The sequence below is a fragment of the Canis aureus genome, chromosome 19 (genome assembly GCF_053574225.1).
Source record: "Canis aureus isolate CA01 chromosome 19, VMU_Caureus_v.1.0, whole genome shotgun sequence".
NCBI classification, from domain to species: Eukaryota; Metazoa; Chordata; class Mammalia; order Carnivora; family Canidae; genus Canis; species Canis aureus.
This window is the reverse complement of record NC_135629.1, coordinates 2182188-2200580: the sequence shown is the minus strand read 5'-3', so window position 1 is coordinate 2200580 and position 18393 is coordinate 2182188. Positions and strand designations below refer to the sequence as shown.

The following is an 18393-nucleotide window of genomic DNA, read 5'->3' as shown; positions in this document are numbered from 1 at the left end:
GCAGCTCTGCTTCTTTCAGAAACAAAAGCAGGCAAGGCAGGGCAAGGACAGGCCTCAACAGAACATTCCAGAGCTATGAGGTGTCCGCCCTGCAGCAGCCCGAGGGAAACACTATCTGATCAGGAGCCAGAGGTAGTCTACGCGGGCTCCAGGGGATGGCTGGCAGGTTTCATTAAGAGCAGGGACCTTCATCTCTGGAGCACCGCTGCCAGGTGTCTGGTTAGGTTATCGCTGCCTGGCCACCCCTGGAGCACCCAGCAGCCTCTGCATCCACACTGTACTGGCAGCTGAAGGCCTCCTGGTACCAGCCTCAGCACACAGTTGTCCTCATCCTGAGGTTCTCCCCGCCCAGAGAGGTGCCCATCCAGGCCACCTGCCTCCCACTCAAGCCTCACACACCTGCTTGTGTCCCATGAGATGGGGGGTGGGGGTGGGGGGGTGGTAGGACTGAGAGGGATGCACACCTTTCAGTTCTCAGACAGGTGAGGGTCCTGACCGAACGAGACCCTCTAGCCCCAGTGGAGTTACTAAGAGCCCGCTGCCAGACCTGCTGCAGTCACCCCAGGGCCTCATGCCCCACCTACTACCCACCTCCCTTTCATCATGCTCCAAATAGGAACATTCCTCCACAGCCTCCCAGAGCTGTAGCCAGCACCTGCAAAAGGTCTGAGGTTGCCCCGGCACCTAAGACAAGTCCTTCACCCGGCAATTACCATTAGCGAGGCTCTCTCCACCTCTGTAACAGCTCCAGGTCCTCCAATGAGGCGGCAAGCCGGGGGCCATGAGAAAGTGGGGGCCATCCCAGGCTGGCCCAGGGTCCAGCCGCCCAGCCAGAGAGGCCAGCCAGGTCTGAGGGTAGCATCACGGACCAGGGCTGTGGTCTGTGCCCAGAGCCCACCCCCTCAGACAGCCACTGTGCAGCCCAGGGCCGCATCCTAGGCCAGCAGGGCTCCCTGGAGGCCCCAACCTGTGTGCCCACCTCTGCTGCCAGCACTCAATCCCCACGCCCCACCCTGCAGCAGTGCCCTTGGCACACAGGCAGGAATGGCAGCATGTGCTCTGTGGGGGATAAGCCTGGCTTTGGAACATGCTGGACACCTGTTCCAGCTTGGGGCCCACCACTGGCCCTTCCTGCGGCCGCTGGGGCCCACGGCTCACATTTTTCCAAAATCTGCAGCCCCTGTCTGCCAGAACCTGTCCTGTTCTCTAGGGTACCCCCTCCTGCCCCCCAGGATCTGCCCACTCTCAACTGGGGGCTCCTGGGGGAGCAGGCCCCAGGGAAGGGAGGCATGTGGGCGGGAGTGGCATTGGCTGAGCTTGCCCGCTGTGCTGGCCCTGTCACCAGAGAGAGGGACCCCTGAAGACGCAGCAGAGGGTCTGGCCCGGCTGTGCTGGAAGCCAGCTGCACGCCAGACCTTTCTTGCACCAAACCCCACACAACACCTCCCTACTGAAAGCCCTCTGAGCTGACCTCCACCGTTCACATAGTACAGTCACAAAGGACACGTGCCCCGTTTAGGAGGCTGGAACGTGGCAGCACTCCTGAGACAGCCCCTCAAGGCCCACAGCCCAGTACCAGCCGAGGTCTGTATGTACCTAGGACCTAAGGAAAGGTGCCCCCCCAACCCCCAGGTGCCATGCCCAGCCCTGTGGATGGAATCGCTGTGCCCATCCTACGGATGAGGAATCTGAGACACAAGGAGGTTGCGTGCCTGTCCAAGTCCTGCAGTCAAGCAGAGTCCCAAACGCAAGCTCTGCAGCTCGAGTCTGTGTCTCAAGTAGCACCCATGGAGGCTGTGCTCGCCCCAGGGCCCTCATCTGCCCACCTGCCCACCGGAGTCTATGTGTGCCACAGTCATGAACATGGAACACTGAGCGGAGTCAACGAGGACAACGGGACCTGGCTGGCACGTGGTGGCAGTCACAGCGAGCCCTGTCCCCTATGCCCTGCCCCTGCCACCAAGCGCCTGCAGCTCTGAGGACACACCTTCCTTGCACTCCAGGGCCACGCGGGACTCCAGGTTGTCCATCTGCAGCTGCAGCCGCTTGAGGGTGCGGTCAGCATCCCGAGACTTGCGCTTATAGGCGATGAGCACGGCTACGATGACCAGCAGCAGGAGGCCTCCACCTCCGCCAATGCCAACGATGGCAGGGAGTGTCAGTAGGCTGTCTGAGTACACCTGCAGCATCCCTGGTGAGAATTCAAAGCCGCCAGCCCGGACCTGTGGGTGGGGGTGCAGGCCACTCAGGAGGCCCCTTGCCCACTCAGAACACTGGAGGCCCCTGGTACCAGGCCCTGGGAGCACCCCACAGCACCTGCCCCAGCCCGGAGAGGTCAGAGGGTGGGGATGCAGGGATTCAGGGCCAGTGTCGGGCCCACGAGCGGGCACCAGGGCTGGGCTCCTTCTGAGCCAGAGGTAAGACTGGGCCTCTGCCACAGAGTTGAGGTCACCCTGGGAGGGGCAAGGGCAGTTGGCAAAGGCAGGTGGGGCCCAGGAGAGCAGAGCTCGGGCAAGAGCGTGGATGCGAGGGCCGTGGACGCACCGTGACCTTGTGCTGCCCTGTGAGGTTGGGTGACTCGCAGAGCAGCTGCGTCTCTGACACAGTGAGGGCGCAGGGTGTGGAGCCGATGAGCACCGTGTAGTTGAGCCGTGAATTGCCAGGCGCGGGCGGCAGGAGGTTCCGGCCCTGTGGGGGTGGGGGTGAGCCAGAGAGCCCTTCTGCCCCACAAGCCCCCACCCTGCACCCCCACTCAGCACACAGGGGCCCACCTTGAGGATGAGCGGGGAGCTGGGCTTCAGTTCCAGGAGGCCGGTGGGGCTGAGCGGCTCCAGCACAGGGTCGGGGTAATAGACGAAAGAGGAGGCATTGAGCACCAGCAGGGCCCGCACGTCATCCATGACGAAGCCCAGCTCGTCTGGCCGCTCCCCCAGCTCTGGCGGGCTGCGGCTCGGGTTGTCCACTGATGGGGCGCGGCACACCATGGTGGTGTCGTTGTACACCAGACAGCTCTGAGGATGCAGGCACGCACGCTGGGCCAGCCACTCCCCACATGGAATCGGGCCCCAGCAGGGTCCAGGGGCTGCAGCCTTACCTGCACGTGGGGTCCCCCCCAAGCCAGACGGGGCGGCCTCCCTCCCTGGGGTCCATGCCCCCCGAGGCAGCATGAGCCGCTAGGGTTCCACAAGGACTCACGTTCTCCCTCTCAACGCCTCCATACTTGGCCCGGATACGAGGTTCACGGATGGTGGCCAAGTTGGTGCCCGTGACCGTTAGCAGGGTCCCTCCGCTAGAAGATGGGGAAGGGGATCGTGGTGGGGAGCTCAGCGGGGGCCCAGTGGACACTCGCCAGTCAGCGCCCCCTAGGACGGCTCACAGGTTAATGTCCCCACGCCAACCTATGGCACCGACCACATCTCCAAGCGAACACAGCACCTTACCGTGCAGAGCACAGCACCACAGGGTTTATGGGGCGATCTGTTTCCGTGACTGACGCGAAAACCAGGTTGCTGCGTCCAGGGCACAGTAGTGGTCTCGGTCTTCACTCACTGCCCCCACCCTCAGAGACAGAGCGGGTTTGGCCACCCCCTGCCCAGTCTCAAGAAGCAGAAAGGAGGTGGGTGAAGGAGCTCCCCCAGAGCAGGTGCCACAGGACAGATGGGATTGTTGGGGCTCAGGCCGGGTTATGCAGTAGGGAGTGGGGGACCCACCTGTTGATGCTCCACTCAGGATCAATCTTGAGGATGGTGGGGTCTTCCGTATAGTTGTACTTCACCTCCGGGTTGGTGAGCTGAGCACGGTTGATGTTGATGACGATGGGAGCGCTGCCAGGGCTCTGCCCAGGGGGCGTCAGACACCGGATCTCTCTGGAATTCCTCCTGCGGGGGGCAGGGGGGGGGCGCAGACCAGTGAGGTTCACCCACGAGGGGGGCGCTAAGCGTCTAGGCTCTGTCACAGACAGGTGTTTGGGCAGGCGACTGGACCTGCCCAGGCCTCACCTGCCCACCTGTAAAATGGAGCCACAACGGGACCTGCTCCAGGAAGCCGATGAGTGGGACAGCCAGCTTCCATCAGCCCTCCCGAGGGGCTAGGTACAGGACTCCCAGGAGGCCCAGCTCAGCACTCTCCCTAAGGTGGGTGAGGTGCACGTCCTCGGCCCCCCACCCTCCATTCAGTCTCCTGATCCGAAAATGGAGCCAACCCCGGCCACGAGGAGGCGGAATGGACTGGCCACGGCAGAGGGGGCACTCGGTCACACCCACTAAGCCGCCAGCCAGACACTGCTGCACCTGGGACCCTGTCCCCTCAGCCCCTCAGCTCAGCCGGGAGGCCCCACAGCCGCCAGGCCCGCTCCTGCAGCAAGGCTGCAAACACCAATAATTAGTCTGATAGCGGATAATTACTGCAGGAAAATATTTAAAGGACCGTTCCATTATCATCCCTAATCTAAAATTATCCACTTCAAGCCTCAGGGCTTTTGTCAAGATTTCTTTTCTCTCTCTTAAGAAAATTTTTAAAATACTTCTTGTGCTCCCAGGGGATCCCCCTCGCCCCCAAAACAGAGCAGTCAGGCCGCCACCCCTCAGCCCAGGCCCCGCCTGCCCTGCCCTTCCCACTCCAGGAGGTAGCCCGTCTCCATGGTAACACTCTCCGCCTCTGGTTTCCATAGCAATCACCCCAGCCAGGCTCTCCACACCCCCTTGTTTCCTGGGCAACCGGAGGGGTATGCAGCCTGAACCAACCGCCACGCGGGGAAGGTGGGCCTTGCCTGGCCCCCACGCCCCACATGCACCCCTTACCAGGAGAAGGAGCAAGGCCTGCCGCCAACAGACACAGCCACATCACTGCCTGCGTTCAGGTGGCTGCCCTCGATGCCAATCCACGTGCCTCCCGAGAGAGGCCCTCGTGCAGGGCTCACCCGATAGAAGGTTGGAGTCTGTGGGAAGAAGAGACCTGAGCTGCAGGGAAGGCCTACCCTTCTGGCCAGAGGCCTGCTTGCACCCCAGGCGTGCCCGGAGCCACATGTTCCCAGCTTCCCCTCGCCACCCACAGGCAGGGCCCCGAGTGTGCAGGAGGGACCTGGAACTGGGCCCTGGGGACCAGAACGGAGGTGCTGCTAGGCAAGGGGACCCCGGAGGACCTGGAGCCCGATCCAGCCCCTGCACAGCCACCCCCTTAGCCACCTGGGAGGATGGGCAGGGAGAGGCTTACCACAAAGGTGAAGCGCTTGGGGGACAAGGCCCGGTAGTGGGGGGAGCAGTCTCGCACACACACCTCCACCAGGGCGTCGTGAGCCCGCACCGTGCTGGCATCCCCGATCTCGCAGACGATCCTGTGGGGCACCCGGGGGGCCTCAGTGGGCTGCGGGATCCAGCCCGGGGGTCGGGGCGGCCCTGCCCACCCACACCATGAAGGCTGCACTCACTGCTCGGCGCTGATGTACTCGTTCTCCACGGGGCTGCACAGCACCTTGCCCACACGCACGCCTAGCCGCACATCTTCGAAGCGCAGGCCCAGGTTCTCACCCGTGATGGTGAGCCGCGTGCCTCCCTGCCGCGGGCCCGTCTCAGGGAACAGCTGCAGCAGAGAGGCCGAGGCTGGGACCCAGGCGCAGGCTGCCACGGGCCGGGCAGGGCAGGGTGTGGGGCGGCCTGGGGTCAGCACCCTGCTGGGGGTGCGCCGGGAGGGCTGCCCACCTTAAGGATCTTGGGGTCGGTGCAGCGGCTGCTGCCATGGCGGGCGTGCATCCAGGCAGCGGGCGAGTCGCCGGGGCAGTGGGGGCGCAGGGAGCAGCGGCGCTCGGCCACACACCAGCCGCACTCGAAGCGTGGGTCGGCCTTGAGGCAGAGGCCGCAGCTCTCCCTCAGGGCTGGGCACTTGTACAGGTGGGCTGCGGGGAGGGACACGGTCAGCTCGGTGTGCCCTCGGCGCCCCCCGCCCCCAGGTATCCCACCCTGCTCACCCTGGATGTTCTGAGGGTTGTCAATGACGAAGTTGCCGTTCCACACCACTGACAGGTTCACAGGCAGGTCGCTGACATCATTGCCCTCGTAGGAATACTGTGGGCCGTGGGCAGGTGGGTGGGCAGGTCACACGCACAGCCTGGACTCTAGGATCTCAGGGCCTGCCCGACCCTCCCGGCTACCCTGGAACTGGCCCACAGGAATGGGTTTGGCAGGACCAAATGGCATTTCCAACCTGGAGTTGGAAATCCCAGAGCCGCCCGCCCACCCACCGCCAGCAGAGATGGCTGGGCTGTCACACCCAGTTCTCCCTCCCCCTACCAGTCTCCAAACACACACAGGGTGTCCCTCCTGGTGGCCAGAATCCCCACCCTTCAGCCAAGAGGCACATGAGGCGCGCGCTTCAGGGTAACCCCCGCGTCCCCTGGAGTCCGCCCCATCAGGGAACCAGAACTTTCCAGCTGGCCCCCCTGGTTATCTCTCAGAGACCCTCCATAAACCTGCTGTGTTTGCTGAATTGGTTCCATAATCCCTACCCCAGGACCGCCCTGCGCCCTGGGCACAGGCCGGCAGAAAGCAGCAGCAGGGAAGGCTCTATCCTGCAGCCCCCCGGTCTGGGCTGGGCTCGGGACAATACCCCTCCCCTGGGGAGCCCAGGCCCAGCATGCCCAGCTGTGTCCCACTTTCTGCAGCTGAGGACCTCCACTCCATCCCAGAGTAATTCATCACTATTTTATCTACAGGAATTTAATTGGATCCTATCAAATTCCCTGGTACTCCCTCTTCCCTTTCAGTGTAGTCACAGGAAAGACAAATGTGGGCTGGGGGGCAGTGGGAGTGCGAGATGGAGGGACAGAGGCTTGGGGATGGCAGAAAACAGGACAGTAGAGACACAGCCAGCCAGCCAGAGAGGATGGAAGTAGCCGGGCCATGGGAGTATGGGAGTAAGAAAAAAGCCAGTAGAAGGTATGACAGAGTGAGGACGGAGGACGGGAAGCACAGGCCAGGTAGGAAGGGCCTGGCCACGTGGCCAAACCACCCCCAGGAGGTTGCTGTGACCCCCCAGTCCATCATCCTGCCGGACACATTATGTGCTGGCCAAGGAGCCACCACCGCCAGCCTCCAACCAGAGGCCACTCCCCGGGGATTCCCCACTGACACTCTTCTTGAATGACGAGAATCCAGGCTCACCAGCCATCATGGAGCCAGACAGGGCAGAGGTCGGGTCCAGTCTTAGGGCCACAAACCGGACACCAGCCACCCACCAACCCCCCACCACCAGGAAAGAATTTGGGTCTACGACAAGCACCGTCACTAAACTCACTGGACTTGACTAAAGGCTTCTGAACTGTTACCCTATCAAGACTCCAGACTCCACGTGTGGCTGCTTCCTGGCCCTGGGGCGACACTGCCAGCTACCGGTCACTGCACTGGCCACTGTGAACAGTTTCTGAGTCGGGCCACATAGTGCGCAGTCACGGCTGAGTGCTTAGGCACCACGGCCCTCCTAGAAGTATGGGCTGAGGATGGCACAGCCTGGCAGCCTCATCACAGGACCCCCACACACAACCACGTGGGCACATCCCACCCCTTCTAAGTCACCCTCTCCCATGTCTGAGATGTGTTCCCACCGGACGCCTGGCTGGCTCTTGGCGCATCCCCTCTCCCGCACCCCCAAGCACGCCTGAGGGTGCCTCCCCAGCCCACTGTCTCTGTGCTGCTGAGAGCAGAAAGCAGACCCTAAGGCTGTGAGGGTAATAGGCTCAGTCAGGTGCTCGGGGCTCCTGGCAGCAACCCCCGCCTCACCGAGGAGTTCTGGCACTGCAGGCTGGAGCTGTTGAAGCGCAGGGCAGTGACGCGTGCTGGGCTTCCCGGGATGTGGAAGAGGCACTCGTAGCCACGCTGGCCGGACTGGGGCTGTGGCAAGTTGCGAGCAGCCAGGGTGATGGGCTTCACCATGCCCACTGGCACGTAGATCTGGGTGGAGGGCAGGATCTGAGGACAGTCCTGGGGGTGACAAGGCTTGAGCTGAAGGGCTGGGTGCCACGAGCATGGCACGCCCTACCTCAGCCCAGACCCGTCTCTGCACAGAGCCTGCAAGTACCACTGTGCCCATTTTACACATTGGCCAACCCAGGGAAGAGCTGGCCAGGCTGGAAACGGGAGGCCTGGGTCCTGCACTCGCCAGGCCCTGGCTGCATACTGGTGGCCCTCTCCCCTGTGCACCCGAGCGCCCTCGCGGTACTCCAGGAGCCTGTTGTTCAGCCACCGAGGGGGCCCCATCTGGCCCACAGCTGAAAAGGCCCTTGGGGCAGAAGTAGCTGAGCAGGCAGGAGGTGGGGCTGCGAGCTCTCAGCTGGGGGCCCGAGGAGCATGTAAAAATAGCCAGAGCTGGGCAGGAAAACAGCCCGGGCCCCCCAGGGCCAGCATCTCAGCAACGGGGGTCTGATGCAATGGCCCAGCTCCCTTGCAGCACAGCCTGCAGCAGCCGCGACACAAGGCCCCACAGGAACGACGCCGAGCTGGGGCTTTAAATAGAGATGCTGAAAACAGGCTGTAATCCCCAGGCCCCGGGACAGCTCCCCAGGTGGGCCGGCCCCACTCTATGGAGCTGGTGGGGGCCTGAGGAGGGAGCCTGGGCTCCAGGAGGGCTCGATGCAGCCCGGCAGGTGACCACTAGCTGCTGGGTCGGCAGGGATGCCCCCACCGGGGGGAGAGGCTGGGTGATGAGGACAGGTACGCAGGGCCACCATGCCCAGGTTCAGGGGCCCACGCCTATACCAGAGCTGCCCCGGCCAGCTCCCAGCTGCCCCTGGGGACCCCCAGCACCCCTGGCTCCCACTGCCCCCCAGCCTCACACCTCCCTCTACAGACACCACCTCTGCCGCCCAGGAGGCCCCGCTCTCTCTCTCTCTCTGGGGCTGGAACCTCTGTGCCCACATGAGGCTGGAGTAAGGGGCCACCCCACACAATCCACACCAGAACCAGGGATGGGAAGAAGGAATCGACAGTGGAGCTCAAGGCCTCCTGAGCAATGGGCCTGGCCAAGTTTGGGCCTGTCATGCTCTATAGGAAGTCCCCATAAAACCTGGGATGACAGGGGATCCCTGGGTGGCTCAGCAGTTTAGCACCTGCTTTCAGCCCAGGGCGTGACCCTGGAGTCTCGGGATCGAGGCCCACATCAGGCTCCCTGCATGGAGCCTGCTTCTCCCTCTGCCTGTGCCTCTGCTTCTCTCTCTTTCTCTCTCTCTCTCTGTCTCTCATGAATAAATAAATAAAAATCTTAAAAAAAAAAAAAAAAAAAAAAAAAAAAAACCTGGGATGACAGCTCAAGAGGGCATATCTGTGGGGTATGGGAGGGACTCCTCCCCAGCAACGTCCCTGGATCCCAGGACCACGCCCCATCCAGCCCTTGTCAGACAAACTCCGCAGAAGAGTCTATGCTGTTCCACCAAGGCCCGCAGTGGCGCTCCCCAAGGTCCCTGACCTCAGCGTCACTCCCAACATCCTGCTGCCCCACGGCCCCTGCCTGTCCTCATGACACCTTTGCCCAGATCCTCATGTGGGCCACATTCCAGTGTGGCAGGAAAGCCCATTGCCCGCCCCCCACCTTGCTTCTCACAGCACCTGCTCAGAATCCTCCCCACAATGCCCAAGGTCCCTGCCTACTCTGGGCCTGCCGGACCCGACCTCTGCCCTCATCCCATGAGGTCCGGAGGGTGACAGTGGAGGTCGGTCAGGGGAGGCTCTGTGAGGAATGGCCTGAAGCAGGCTGCATGGCCTCTGCCAGCGCCCCAGGCCCCAGAGTCAGCAAGACTCATACCCCCCTGCCCTGTCCAACCAACAGGCCTCTGTCTCCTTCAGAAGGGTGGGCCCTGGCTTCCAGGCCTGGCTCTGCGCCCTCGGGCTGCACCCAGGGAGCCTGGCAGCCCCACCCCCTGCCTGGCAGGTGCTCAGGCCAGCCTGTTCTGGTTCTGAGAGCCTCCGGTTCTAGGAAAAGTAGCCTGGCTGTTCATAAAGTCAGCGCCTCACCCAGGCTCCAAAATAATTACTACCTAATTACTATCAATTACTACACAGGGCCTCCACTGACTCCCAGAACCAACCAGCCACCCTGCCAGTCAGTCTGATGGGTTCCCTCATCCACACGGATTCTGGGCACCGGGACTTGCATGCCAGCCCAGCCAGATACCTCATGCTGCAGGCGTCACAGTCGGTGGACAGTCCCCTCCCTGTATCACCCCTAGGGCATCCTTTTGCAACCCCATCTAGAGGCCCCAGTCTGAGGCCTTCCCTGAGGTTAGAGAGCAGATCCAGTGACCACAAACAAACACTACTGGCTGGCCTCGGAGAACGTCCTCACACACGGGGCCCTGAGGTCAGCATCCAGCCACCCATGGGAGCTGCGGAGTTCTGCTGTGCCTCTGAAACCCTGAGCTCTCCAGGATGGCCTTACCTCAGACACATTGACACGGCCCTCCAGAAAGGCGCAGTCGGCGGCGTTGTGCGTGCACACGTGACGGTACTTGCACCAGTGGCAGGGGAAGGAGCCATTGACACAGGACAGGCAGCTGCAGGGAGAGGGCAGGGTGGTGAAACTGAGATGACCTGTGCCTCCACCCAGTGGCCACACGGGACCCTGCTACTCCTGCAGCAGATCACAGAGCTGCCTCAGGGCCTTTGCTCTGGCGGCTCCTCCACCTGCTCAGAGAGGCCTGCCCGTGCTTCCCTTCTTCTTTGCTGCTTTTCCCCAGACTCTGAACACCTCCCAGTCCCCCTCACCATCTGCTGATACAACCTCCCAATAACATATGTCTAAAGCCCGTGCCGTCCACTGAGGTGACCGCTGGCCACACCGAGCTCCATGTGACAATTAGCACCAGGAAACGCATTAGTGCAGGTATGGAACCACACATCTGTACACTAAGTTCTAATCTCAACTAACTTAGGTTTAAGTTTAGGAGGCGATCCCGCGGAGCTGGAGCTGTTGTAGAAGTCTGCGTCCCTGACCAGAATGCAAGCTCCACGTGGCAGACACCTGTCTGGTTCACTCTCACACATCCCCAGGGCCCGCACAGGGCCCTTGCCATGCTCTGGCTGTGCAATCTCCTATGGCTGGTACCTCGTCCTCTCTGCAGCCCCCGTGGCACCCACTTCCCCTGGAGAAAACCCTTCTGACTTCTAAGACCTCCAACCTGCAGGCCACCGGGCTTCTCCAGAGACCCTCAAGCCTTCAGCTCTCAAGTGCTGCCCCTGATCCCCAAACACCAGTGCGCCTGGGGCAGAGAGGTGAAGCCCAGTAACGTCGACACTCAGGTCCTCAGTGGGCACCCTGACCCAGGATGGAGTCGGTTTACAAATCAACAAGTGAAGGCACAGGGGAAAATCAGGTGCCTCCAGCTCTGTGGCTGAACCATTCTGCCTGTGTGGGGCTCCTCGCCACCCTGCACCCCTCCTTGGCCTTCCAGGTGGGTCCCCTCCAGGTCCCCCTGCCCCAGCGGATGCTATCGACCACAACCAGAGAGGACCTGGACCCCTCTACCTGTCCCAAAGCAGCAGGTACCTGTGTCAAGCGGCCCGTCCCTTCCCATGGTTTGGCCATCTCCCGCAGCTTCCCTCATGCTCCGCCTCACCCCGGGGCCTACAGGCCACTCCCCGCGCCCCAGCAGCTTGCAGGAGGCTGGTGAGACTCTCTTCTTTTGAATCAGGAACCTCCCCTGCCCTCTCTGACCGCCCCAGCCTCAGGCTACCCTCCAGCTGCCCCCTGGAAGCCAGGCCCCTGCTGGCTTTCCACTGGGTGAGCGGCTCTTGCACGGCCTTGCCTCCCACCCTGACCACCTGGCCTCACAGAACCCCCCTGGTCTGCTGGGAGTGTTGGTGCAGGAGAACCAGGACACTCACGACTGGTGGACGCTGCAGTTGTAGAAGACGAAGTCCACGGACGCGAACTTCTTGCCCGTCTCCTTAGACTTTAGGTAAAGCTTGACCACCCGCTGGTCACCTACAGAAGCAGCGCAGGCCTGAGTCACCAGGGCCCCCCAGGGCCACTGAACCCAGGACAGCCAGCCCAGAACAGGGACAAGCCTCGCCAAGGACCTTCTCCACCACCACCTACACAGCCCCTTGCTGTATCCATGCCCTGTAGACCCTGTGGGCCTCTGAGGACACTGGGCTGGCACCTGCGGTCCCTGCCCCTGCTCCTTCCCCTGCCACTCTACAGCCAACATGTGATGCCCATTTGCTGACCCCAACAGGATGGCTCCAGGTGCTGCCCTGGCCCATGGGGACACTCACCCTGGCCTCGTGTGATGGGTGCCACCTCCCGAGCGGAAGGTGAGCGGCAGTGGATCCGACCGTCCTCCAGGATGCTCTCAGACTCGGTGAAGTCCTCAAAGGAGCAGTTGACACCAGCCGAAAGGTCAGGCACGTTCCAGGCCTGCAGCACGAGCTGGGGCCCCCAGAGCAGAAGGCCTCTGTGAGCAGGGACCCGTCCCCCACCACTGCCACCCCCATCCCCCACCCCCTACCCGAGCAGCCTAGCTCACCGGAACCTGAGACATAGTGACTGAAACGTTGCGAGGCTGTACCATCAGCTGCACGCACTGCAGCAGGTCCGAGGCGAAGCGCTGGGGCTCATCTGCCCGCTCGCAGGCGTCTTGCCGTGAGCAGCTGTGGGTAGCAGGTGCTATGGCTGGGCATGGGTGAGGCAGCCAGGGGGGCACCCCAAGCCCACCAGCTCCTGCTCAGCAGGCTTGTCGTCATGCGCTTGGGGGAAGCCCACCAGCTTTACCCTGTACCCATCCTTACTGGGGCAAAGGGGGGCTTGCCATCACTTAGCCAGTCACGGGAAACTCCCAAATACAGGGCACCTTACACAGGTGAGACCCAGAGACGCTTTCAAACGGGAGCTGTGACTGCCCAAGATGTACGGTGCAGTCACCTGGGTTCCCCCAGGTCAGAGGCTGCCAGGCAGCGGTGTCAGGGCCCTCCGGCCCACCCCAACACCCCGTCCAGACTCACATGCTGTGCAGGACACACCAGCCACAATGGGGGTCCCGTGACCCCAGGCACAGCTCGCATGACGTATATTGCACGCAGCTCTCCACAGGCACACGAGTCACCTAGCAGGATGGGGACCTTTGCATCAGGCCCCTGCAAGGCCCACCCCAGAGACCCCTCCAGCCTCACCTCCTTACCACCACGGTGTGTCCCCTGAACCCAGCCCTGTTCCCATACATGAAGGGAGCCTCCATCTCAGGCCTTTCTCCAGCATGGCCTGTTCAGAGGCTGGTCCTGTGACCCTGACTTGGCTAAGGCCAAACAGGCCAGGCCTCTCTCCTGGGAGGCAGTGGCCAGGAAGCCGGCAAGTCGGTGCAGGTGAGCTACCCAGAGGAGAACTCACAGCTCCAGCCACAGTCACTGTCCCATCTGTCTGGACTCAGAGTTCCCCAAGGGAGCATGGGCTTATCAATCCCAACCCTGAGCACAGACTCAGGCTGGGCTCTGCTCCCCCTGACCTTGCCTGCTTGGCCCTGAGGTCCTCAGTGAGCTAGAATACCCTGATGGCTGAGAGAGAGGCAGAGGAGAAGTGAGGACTGGCCAGGAATGGGGGCCTGGCCTTACCAAACCCATGCTGACCTGCCCCCCCGCGCCTACCCCTTGGCTATCACGGGGTCGCCAGGCTGGGAAAGGCCAACGCTGGCTCCGAGCAGACTGGACCAGGAGAACACAAATGGATGGCCTGATGAGGGAGGGCCAGGCCAGGCACCAACCCCACGGACACGGCCGCCTGAAGCCCCCACTGGGCAGATGAGGCCAGTGCCATGCAGGGCCTCAGCCCGAGGACTCAGGGCCCCAGAGGTACAGGCTCAGCCTGCAAATGACATCAATGCTCTCATAAAATTTATTCAAGTATCTGTTCCTGTGGACATGCAATTATTCAGAGAGGGGGCGGGAATTCCAAGCCTGACGGGAAAATCTGGAGCTGGTAAGGACGCAGTGGGCAGCAACGGCCAGGCCTGACTCCCTGATGACCCCCCACAACCCGCCCCAAGTGTCCTGCAGCGGGTCACCCACCTGCTTCTCCGTCATAGCATAGAGGTACTGGCGGTCGGGGCTGAGGACCAGGTCGCGCAGGATGGGGCTGTTCTCTTGGGCCACCACACTCTCGTAAGCCAGGGCCGGCCGGCCACCAGGGTTCGCCAGGTCCACCAGGATCTGCGGCAGCGAGGGCCTAATTGCGGCTGTGCCAAGGCCTTTCTGCCCCAGCCCTGAGGGCAGGGGTTTGGACCCCTTGGCTGGTGGACCCCCAAGCCCTGCCGAGAACCAGGCTGAGGCCTCCACCCACCCCAAGGAGGATGAGTAGGAAAGAACTGTGGCCGGTAGGCAGGTCCTGATCCAGCCCCCCTTCACCAGTCGACAGAGCCACAGGGACAAGCATGAGCCACCACCCATCACCCGCTGTATAGCCAAGACCAGCACACAGGCCGCGGGAGCTGCTGGCAGGTGGCCCACCTCTTCTGGGGGCCAGGCTGGATGTCTCAGAGCAAGGGATGTTTGTGCAGGGATGGGACGGAAGGAGGAGGCGACGGGGGCCTTTGGAGAACTTGAGATGTCCAGCATGGCTGAGACGTGAAACCGGGAGACTCCAGGGCAGGGACGCACCGCGGGGGGAGGGGCCAGGCCAAGGTCCAGGAGAGGGGTCCACCCACCCCCACAAGCAGGCGGGAGGGCAGGCGTCTCAGCAGCACTGGAATATACTCCAGATCCCAAACAAAGCGGCGTTAATTAGCCAGCTCTTCTCTGCAGCCCGCGAGGCTGCAAGTATTTTTAGTTGCTTTCACCAAACAAACGTATTTAATTAACAGAGAGACCCAGGGGCTTTCCGAGATGGGACTCGCGGGGCGGCGTCTCCCAGCCCGCCAGGCCCGCAGCTCCCCGGGCACCCCTCTGGGCTGGGAGCCAGGGCCAGCCCCCACCCGCTGCGGGGGGCCCAGGCCGGCACCCTCCTCGCCGGTCTGGCTGGCGGGCGGCCAGGGTGGGGCGCTGTGTCCCTGGGCCTGCGGCGGGCGGAGCGGGGAGGGCCGCATTCCTGAGGGCCGAGGCCACCCCCCCACCCCCCCACATCCGCTCAGCTGCCTCCCGGCCCGGCCGGCGCGGCTTAAGTCAAACCAGACCCGGAAGCACGGAGCGAGCCGGGAGCAGGCAAGGCCTGGAGCTGCCGGGGTGGGGGGGCTGGGGCCCAGGCCGCCAGCGAGCAGGGATGCCAGGCCAGGGGCCACAGCGCCCCGACCTGTACCCAGCCGGCCCTGCTGGGGGGCAGCCAGGGGGGGCAGCCTTCGCTCACAGGAAGCCCATAGTCGGCCCCTCCGCGGGCAGGCCTGGCCCACAGCAGCCACGGCAGAGGTCGGGGAGGCCACGGGGACAGCGCTGGACCTGCACTGCCTGGGCCCGAGCCCCAGCTCACATGACCCCAGCTCTGCAAACAAGCTGGGGTCCGGCTCCCGGCCTCAGTTTCCCTGCCCGTGAAATGGTGACAACAGACACCAGTCCCCATGCCAGAGCTGTTCTGAGAGTAAGGACAGAGCCGGTGTGCCAAGATGAGGGGACCCAGGGGGGCTGGGCCCCAAGGCAATCCTCAAGCCCCAGCAGTCACCCGCCCAGGCCCGGCAAGGCCAGCCTGGACAATGGCCAGGAAGCAGGGGATAAGGTCAGGACGGCAGGGCAGGGCCAGAGTGCAGGCCGGGGCACCAGACTGATCGCCAGACCCAGTCTCAACTCAGCTGATTCAAATCAGGACTCTGATTTCCCCCAGGGCCCTGCCTCTGGCCCCCATCCCCTCCCTGCAGGCACCTCTCCCCACCCACCACGCCCTGATGGGTTGCCCTCACAACCAGATATCCAGGTCTGCCCTAACAGCCAGGCCTGACCAGACCTCAGCCCTTTGCGTTCCAGGGTGCCCAAGATGTGTCTGCTGAACAAGGACACTTGAGGGCCCCAGGCTCTCCCTCCCCAACCACCAGGGGCCCCACAGTACTCAATCTGACCACTCACTGTGGCCAGACCTGCCTTCCCCTTCCTGCTGAGGGCCGAGGCACAGGCTGGGGTGCCCACGAGCCAGTAGGGCGCTGGGAAACACTACAGGGAAGGGCACATCCAGGGGGCAGACCAGTTCTGTGGCACGGGAGGGGGCAGGCAGAGAGCAGCCTTCTCCCAGGGTCTTGGGGAAAGCAAGAGAGGAGGCAGGCCAGACGCAGACTCTGGAATACCCTGCCCCTGGGCCAGCAGCATGCCGACTCCAACAGGTGGCCCCCAACAGCTGTGGTGGGGAGCACACACGTCCAGCTGTCCATCCACCATGCATCCATCTGTCCATCCACCATGCATCCATCTGTCCACCACCTGCCCACCACTGGGCAGCCCCAACCCTTAGCACACACAGGCAGGCCCCAAGGAGACAGGACATTTCTGGAGGACACGGGGTAAGCGTGGCGGGGGGGGTGGGGTGACAATGCCGGCAGGCCAGTAGGTGCACATGATGTGGGGGACAGGCCCCATGCTGGGCAGCCAGTAGCCACAGTCCAGACCCAGCAGGGCCCCTATGTGCTCACATGTGCCAGTCGGAAGGGGTGGAAATTGTTTCACCCACAAATGACTAGTGCTAGGTCCCAGCTGGTTCAGGCCGCAGGGCCCATGCAGCACAGAGAGGGAAACTGAGCCTTGCAGGGGCCTGCCAGAGGAACCCCAGGCCCCGGGGGGTGGCAGTCGCCACCTGCACCTGGGGACAGAGAGTCGGCTCCAAAAGAGGGAGGGATGCAGCAGGCCGCCAGGAAGGCATTCCAGGGAGAAGGGGCGTGCAGGGCAGGCATGGGGCCAGGCTGCTGGCAGGCCGGCAGGACACATACTGCTGGCAGCGCACGTGCCGACGCCACTCCCCCAGGCACAGCTGTCCAGTCAAGGGCCACCCACCTGGGGATGGCCCACCCTGGGGCAGCTGGGCCTGGAGAGCACACGGATACTCCTGGCATCCCCTGGTATCTACCCTCCCGCCTCCAGCTGTCACCTGTGCTCTGCAAACCTTGCCCCGAAAACCACTAAAACCTTCCACAACTAGCCATGACCACCTTCCCTCCCCCCATGCCACCACAGAAAAGCCTTAGGACCCAGACCCAGCTCTGCCTCTCTGCTGTGGTGCCTTCCTGACACCTGCTGAGAAAGCACTGCTCCTCCCCCTGCTCAGATGGCCACAGTGGAGGTGTCCAGCCTCCTGGGACACACTGCCTGGACTACACCAGACCCAGGCCCCCATTCGCCCCTGGCTCTGACCCAAAGAGAAAGAGCCACACCCACCCTGCCCCAGCCCTCTGGCTCCATCCACTTCTCCAACCCCGGGGTCCTTCCCCTTGTCCCTCTGTAAGGGAGGGAGTCCCCTGCATTCTGAGCTGCGGCACAAGGGCTGTCAGTGCCCCCAGCAAACTCCTGGTGCCAGGGTCTGGGATAGCAGCAGGCAAATGCTGTAGACCACACACCTACCCCCACCATGAGGCATTACCTATCCCTCCCACGGACAGGCCAGGGAGCAGGTTCATCCCTTCACCCCAGCCAGCAGGTCCCGGGGGCCCAGGACACACCAGGTGACGGGGGTGGGGGGGTGGATCCTGCAAAGAGAGCCTGGTGCAGGGCCAAGGGGAGGAGGCCAGCAGCAGGTGGGCAGCCCCTGGCCCCAGAGGCCCCAACCTCAGGCTGGCCCAGCCAGCTGCCCCCGCACCCATCACCGCGTGGCTCTCGCCAACTGCTGCGGCCCGACCAGGTCAGCTGTCCATCCAGCCCAGAGCCAACAAAGAGCCCATTCTCTGGGCTGAGGGCGGGCAGGGGCACCGGGAGGATGTCTGGGCCATGCAGGCTGCTTGCCAAGGCCGGCACGCGCCCTAGCCACCCAGAGGCAAGGGGCTGCCCAGCTTGGTTCCAACCAGAGTGGGGAGAGTCCCCTCCTCTGTCCACCTCAAGGTAACAGCCCTCGCGTCCCCGTGTCCCTAACTGTGGAGTGGGGGTTCACTGACTGAACCAGATGACAATAGGACAGGATCCTGAGCGATGCAATGGGTATGAGATGGGGCGGGGAGAACAGCAGCCAGTGATCTGGCTATGGGGCTGGGATCCCATGGGCGTCCTCCTCCTCCAGTACAGCTGCCAACCTCTCCCCAGCCCCCCTAGGCAGCAAAGTGGTCCTGGGAGGGGCTGCACGAGGGGGCAGGAGCGCAGCCTCTCCCCTCCTTCCTGGCCAGGGGCCTGTGGCTGAGGCCCTGGCCAACCCAGCTCCTTGGCCCGTCCTCACTCCCTCATAGGCTGCCACAGGATGCCCCCTGCTCTGGCTGGGAGCAAGTTCCAGACCCCTTCCTGGGACCACTCTCAGAAAGGCCAGAAGGAACCC

General features: G+C 63.2%; 1 protein-coding gene across 1 annotated transcript in view; it reads right to left on the bottom strand.

Annotated features, from left to right (window-relative positions):
* Positions 1 to 18393, bottom strand: part of PLXNA1 (plexin A1) — a 48714-nt gene that overhangs the window by 14893 nt on the left and 15428 nt on the right. The window contains exons 4-20 of the mRNA XM_077857578.1: positions 14040 to 14180; positions 12984 to 13084; positions 12509 to 12632; positions 12258 to 12411; positions 11865 to 11964; positions 10420 to 10534; positions 7770 to 7970; positions 5963 to 6059; positions 5697 to 5890; positions 5426 to 5577; positions 5212 to 5332; positions 4800 to 4936; positions 3711 to 3878; positions 3196 to 3289; positions 2772 to 3011; positions 2545 to 2688; positions 1988 to 2222 (exon numbers count right to left, since the gene is read on the bottom strand). Of these exons, the coding sequence (XP_077713704.1) occupies positions 1988 to 2222; positions 2545 to 2688; positions 2772 to 3011; positions 3196 to 3289; positions 3711 to 3878; positions 4800 to 4936; positions 5212 to 5332; positions 5426 to 5577; positions 5697 to 5890; positions 5963 to 6059; positions 7770 to 7970; positions 10420 to 10534; positions 11865 to 11964; positions 12258 to 12411; positions 12509 to 12632; positions 12984 to 13084; positions 14040 to 14180 (2518 nt within the window). The remainder of the gene's footprint in view (positions 1 to 1987; positions 2223 to 2544; positions 2689 to 2771; positions 3012 to 3195; positions 3290 to 3710; positions 3879 to 4799; positions 4937 to 5211; positions 5333 to 5425; positions 5578 to 5696; positions 5891 to 5962; positions 6060 to 7769; positions 7971 to 10419; positions 10535 to 11864; positions 11965 to 12257; positions 12412 to 12508; positions 12633 to 12983; positions 13085 to 14039; positions 14181 to 18393) is intronic.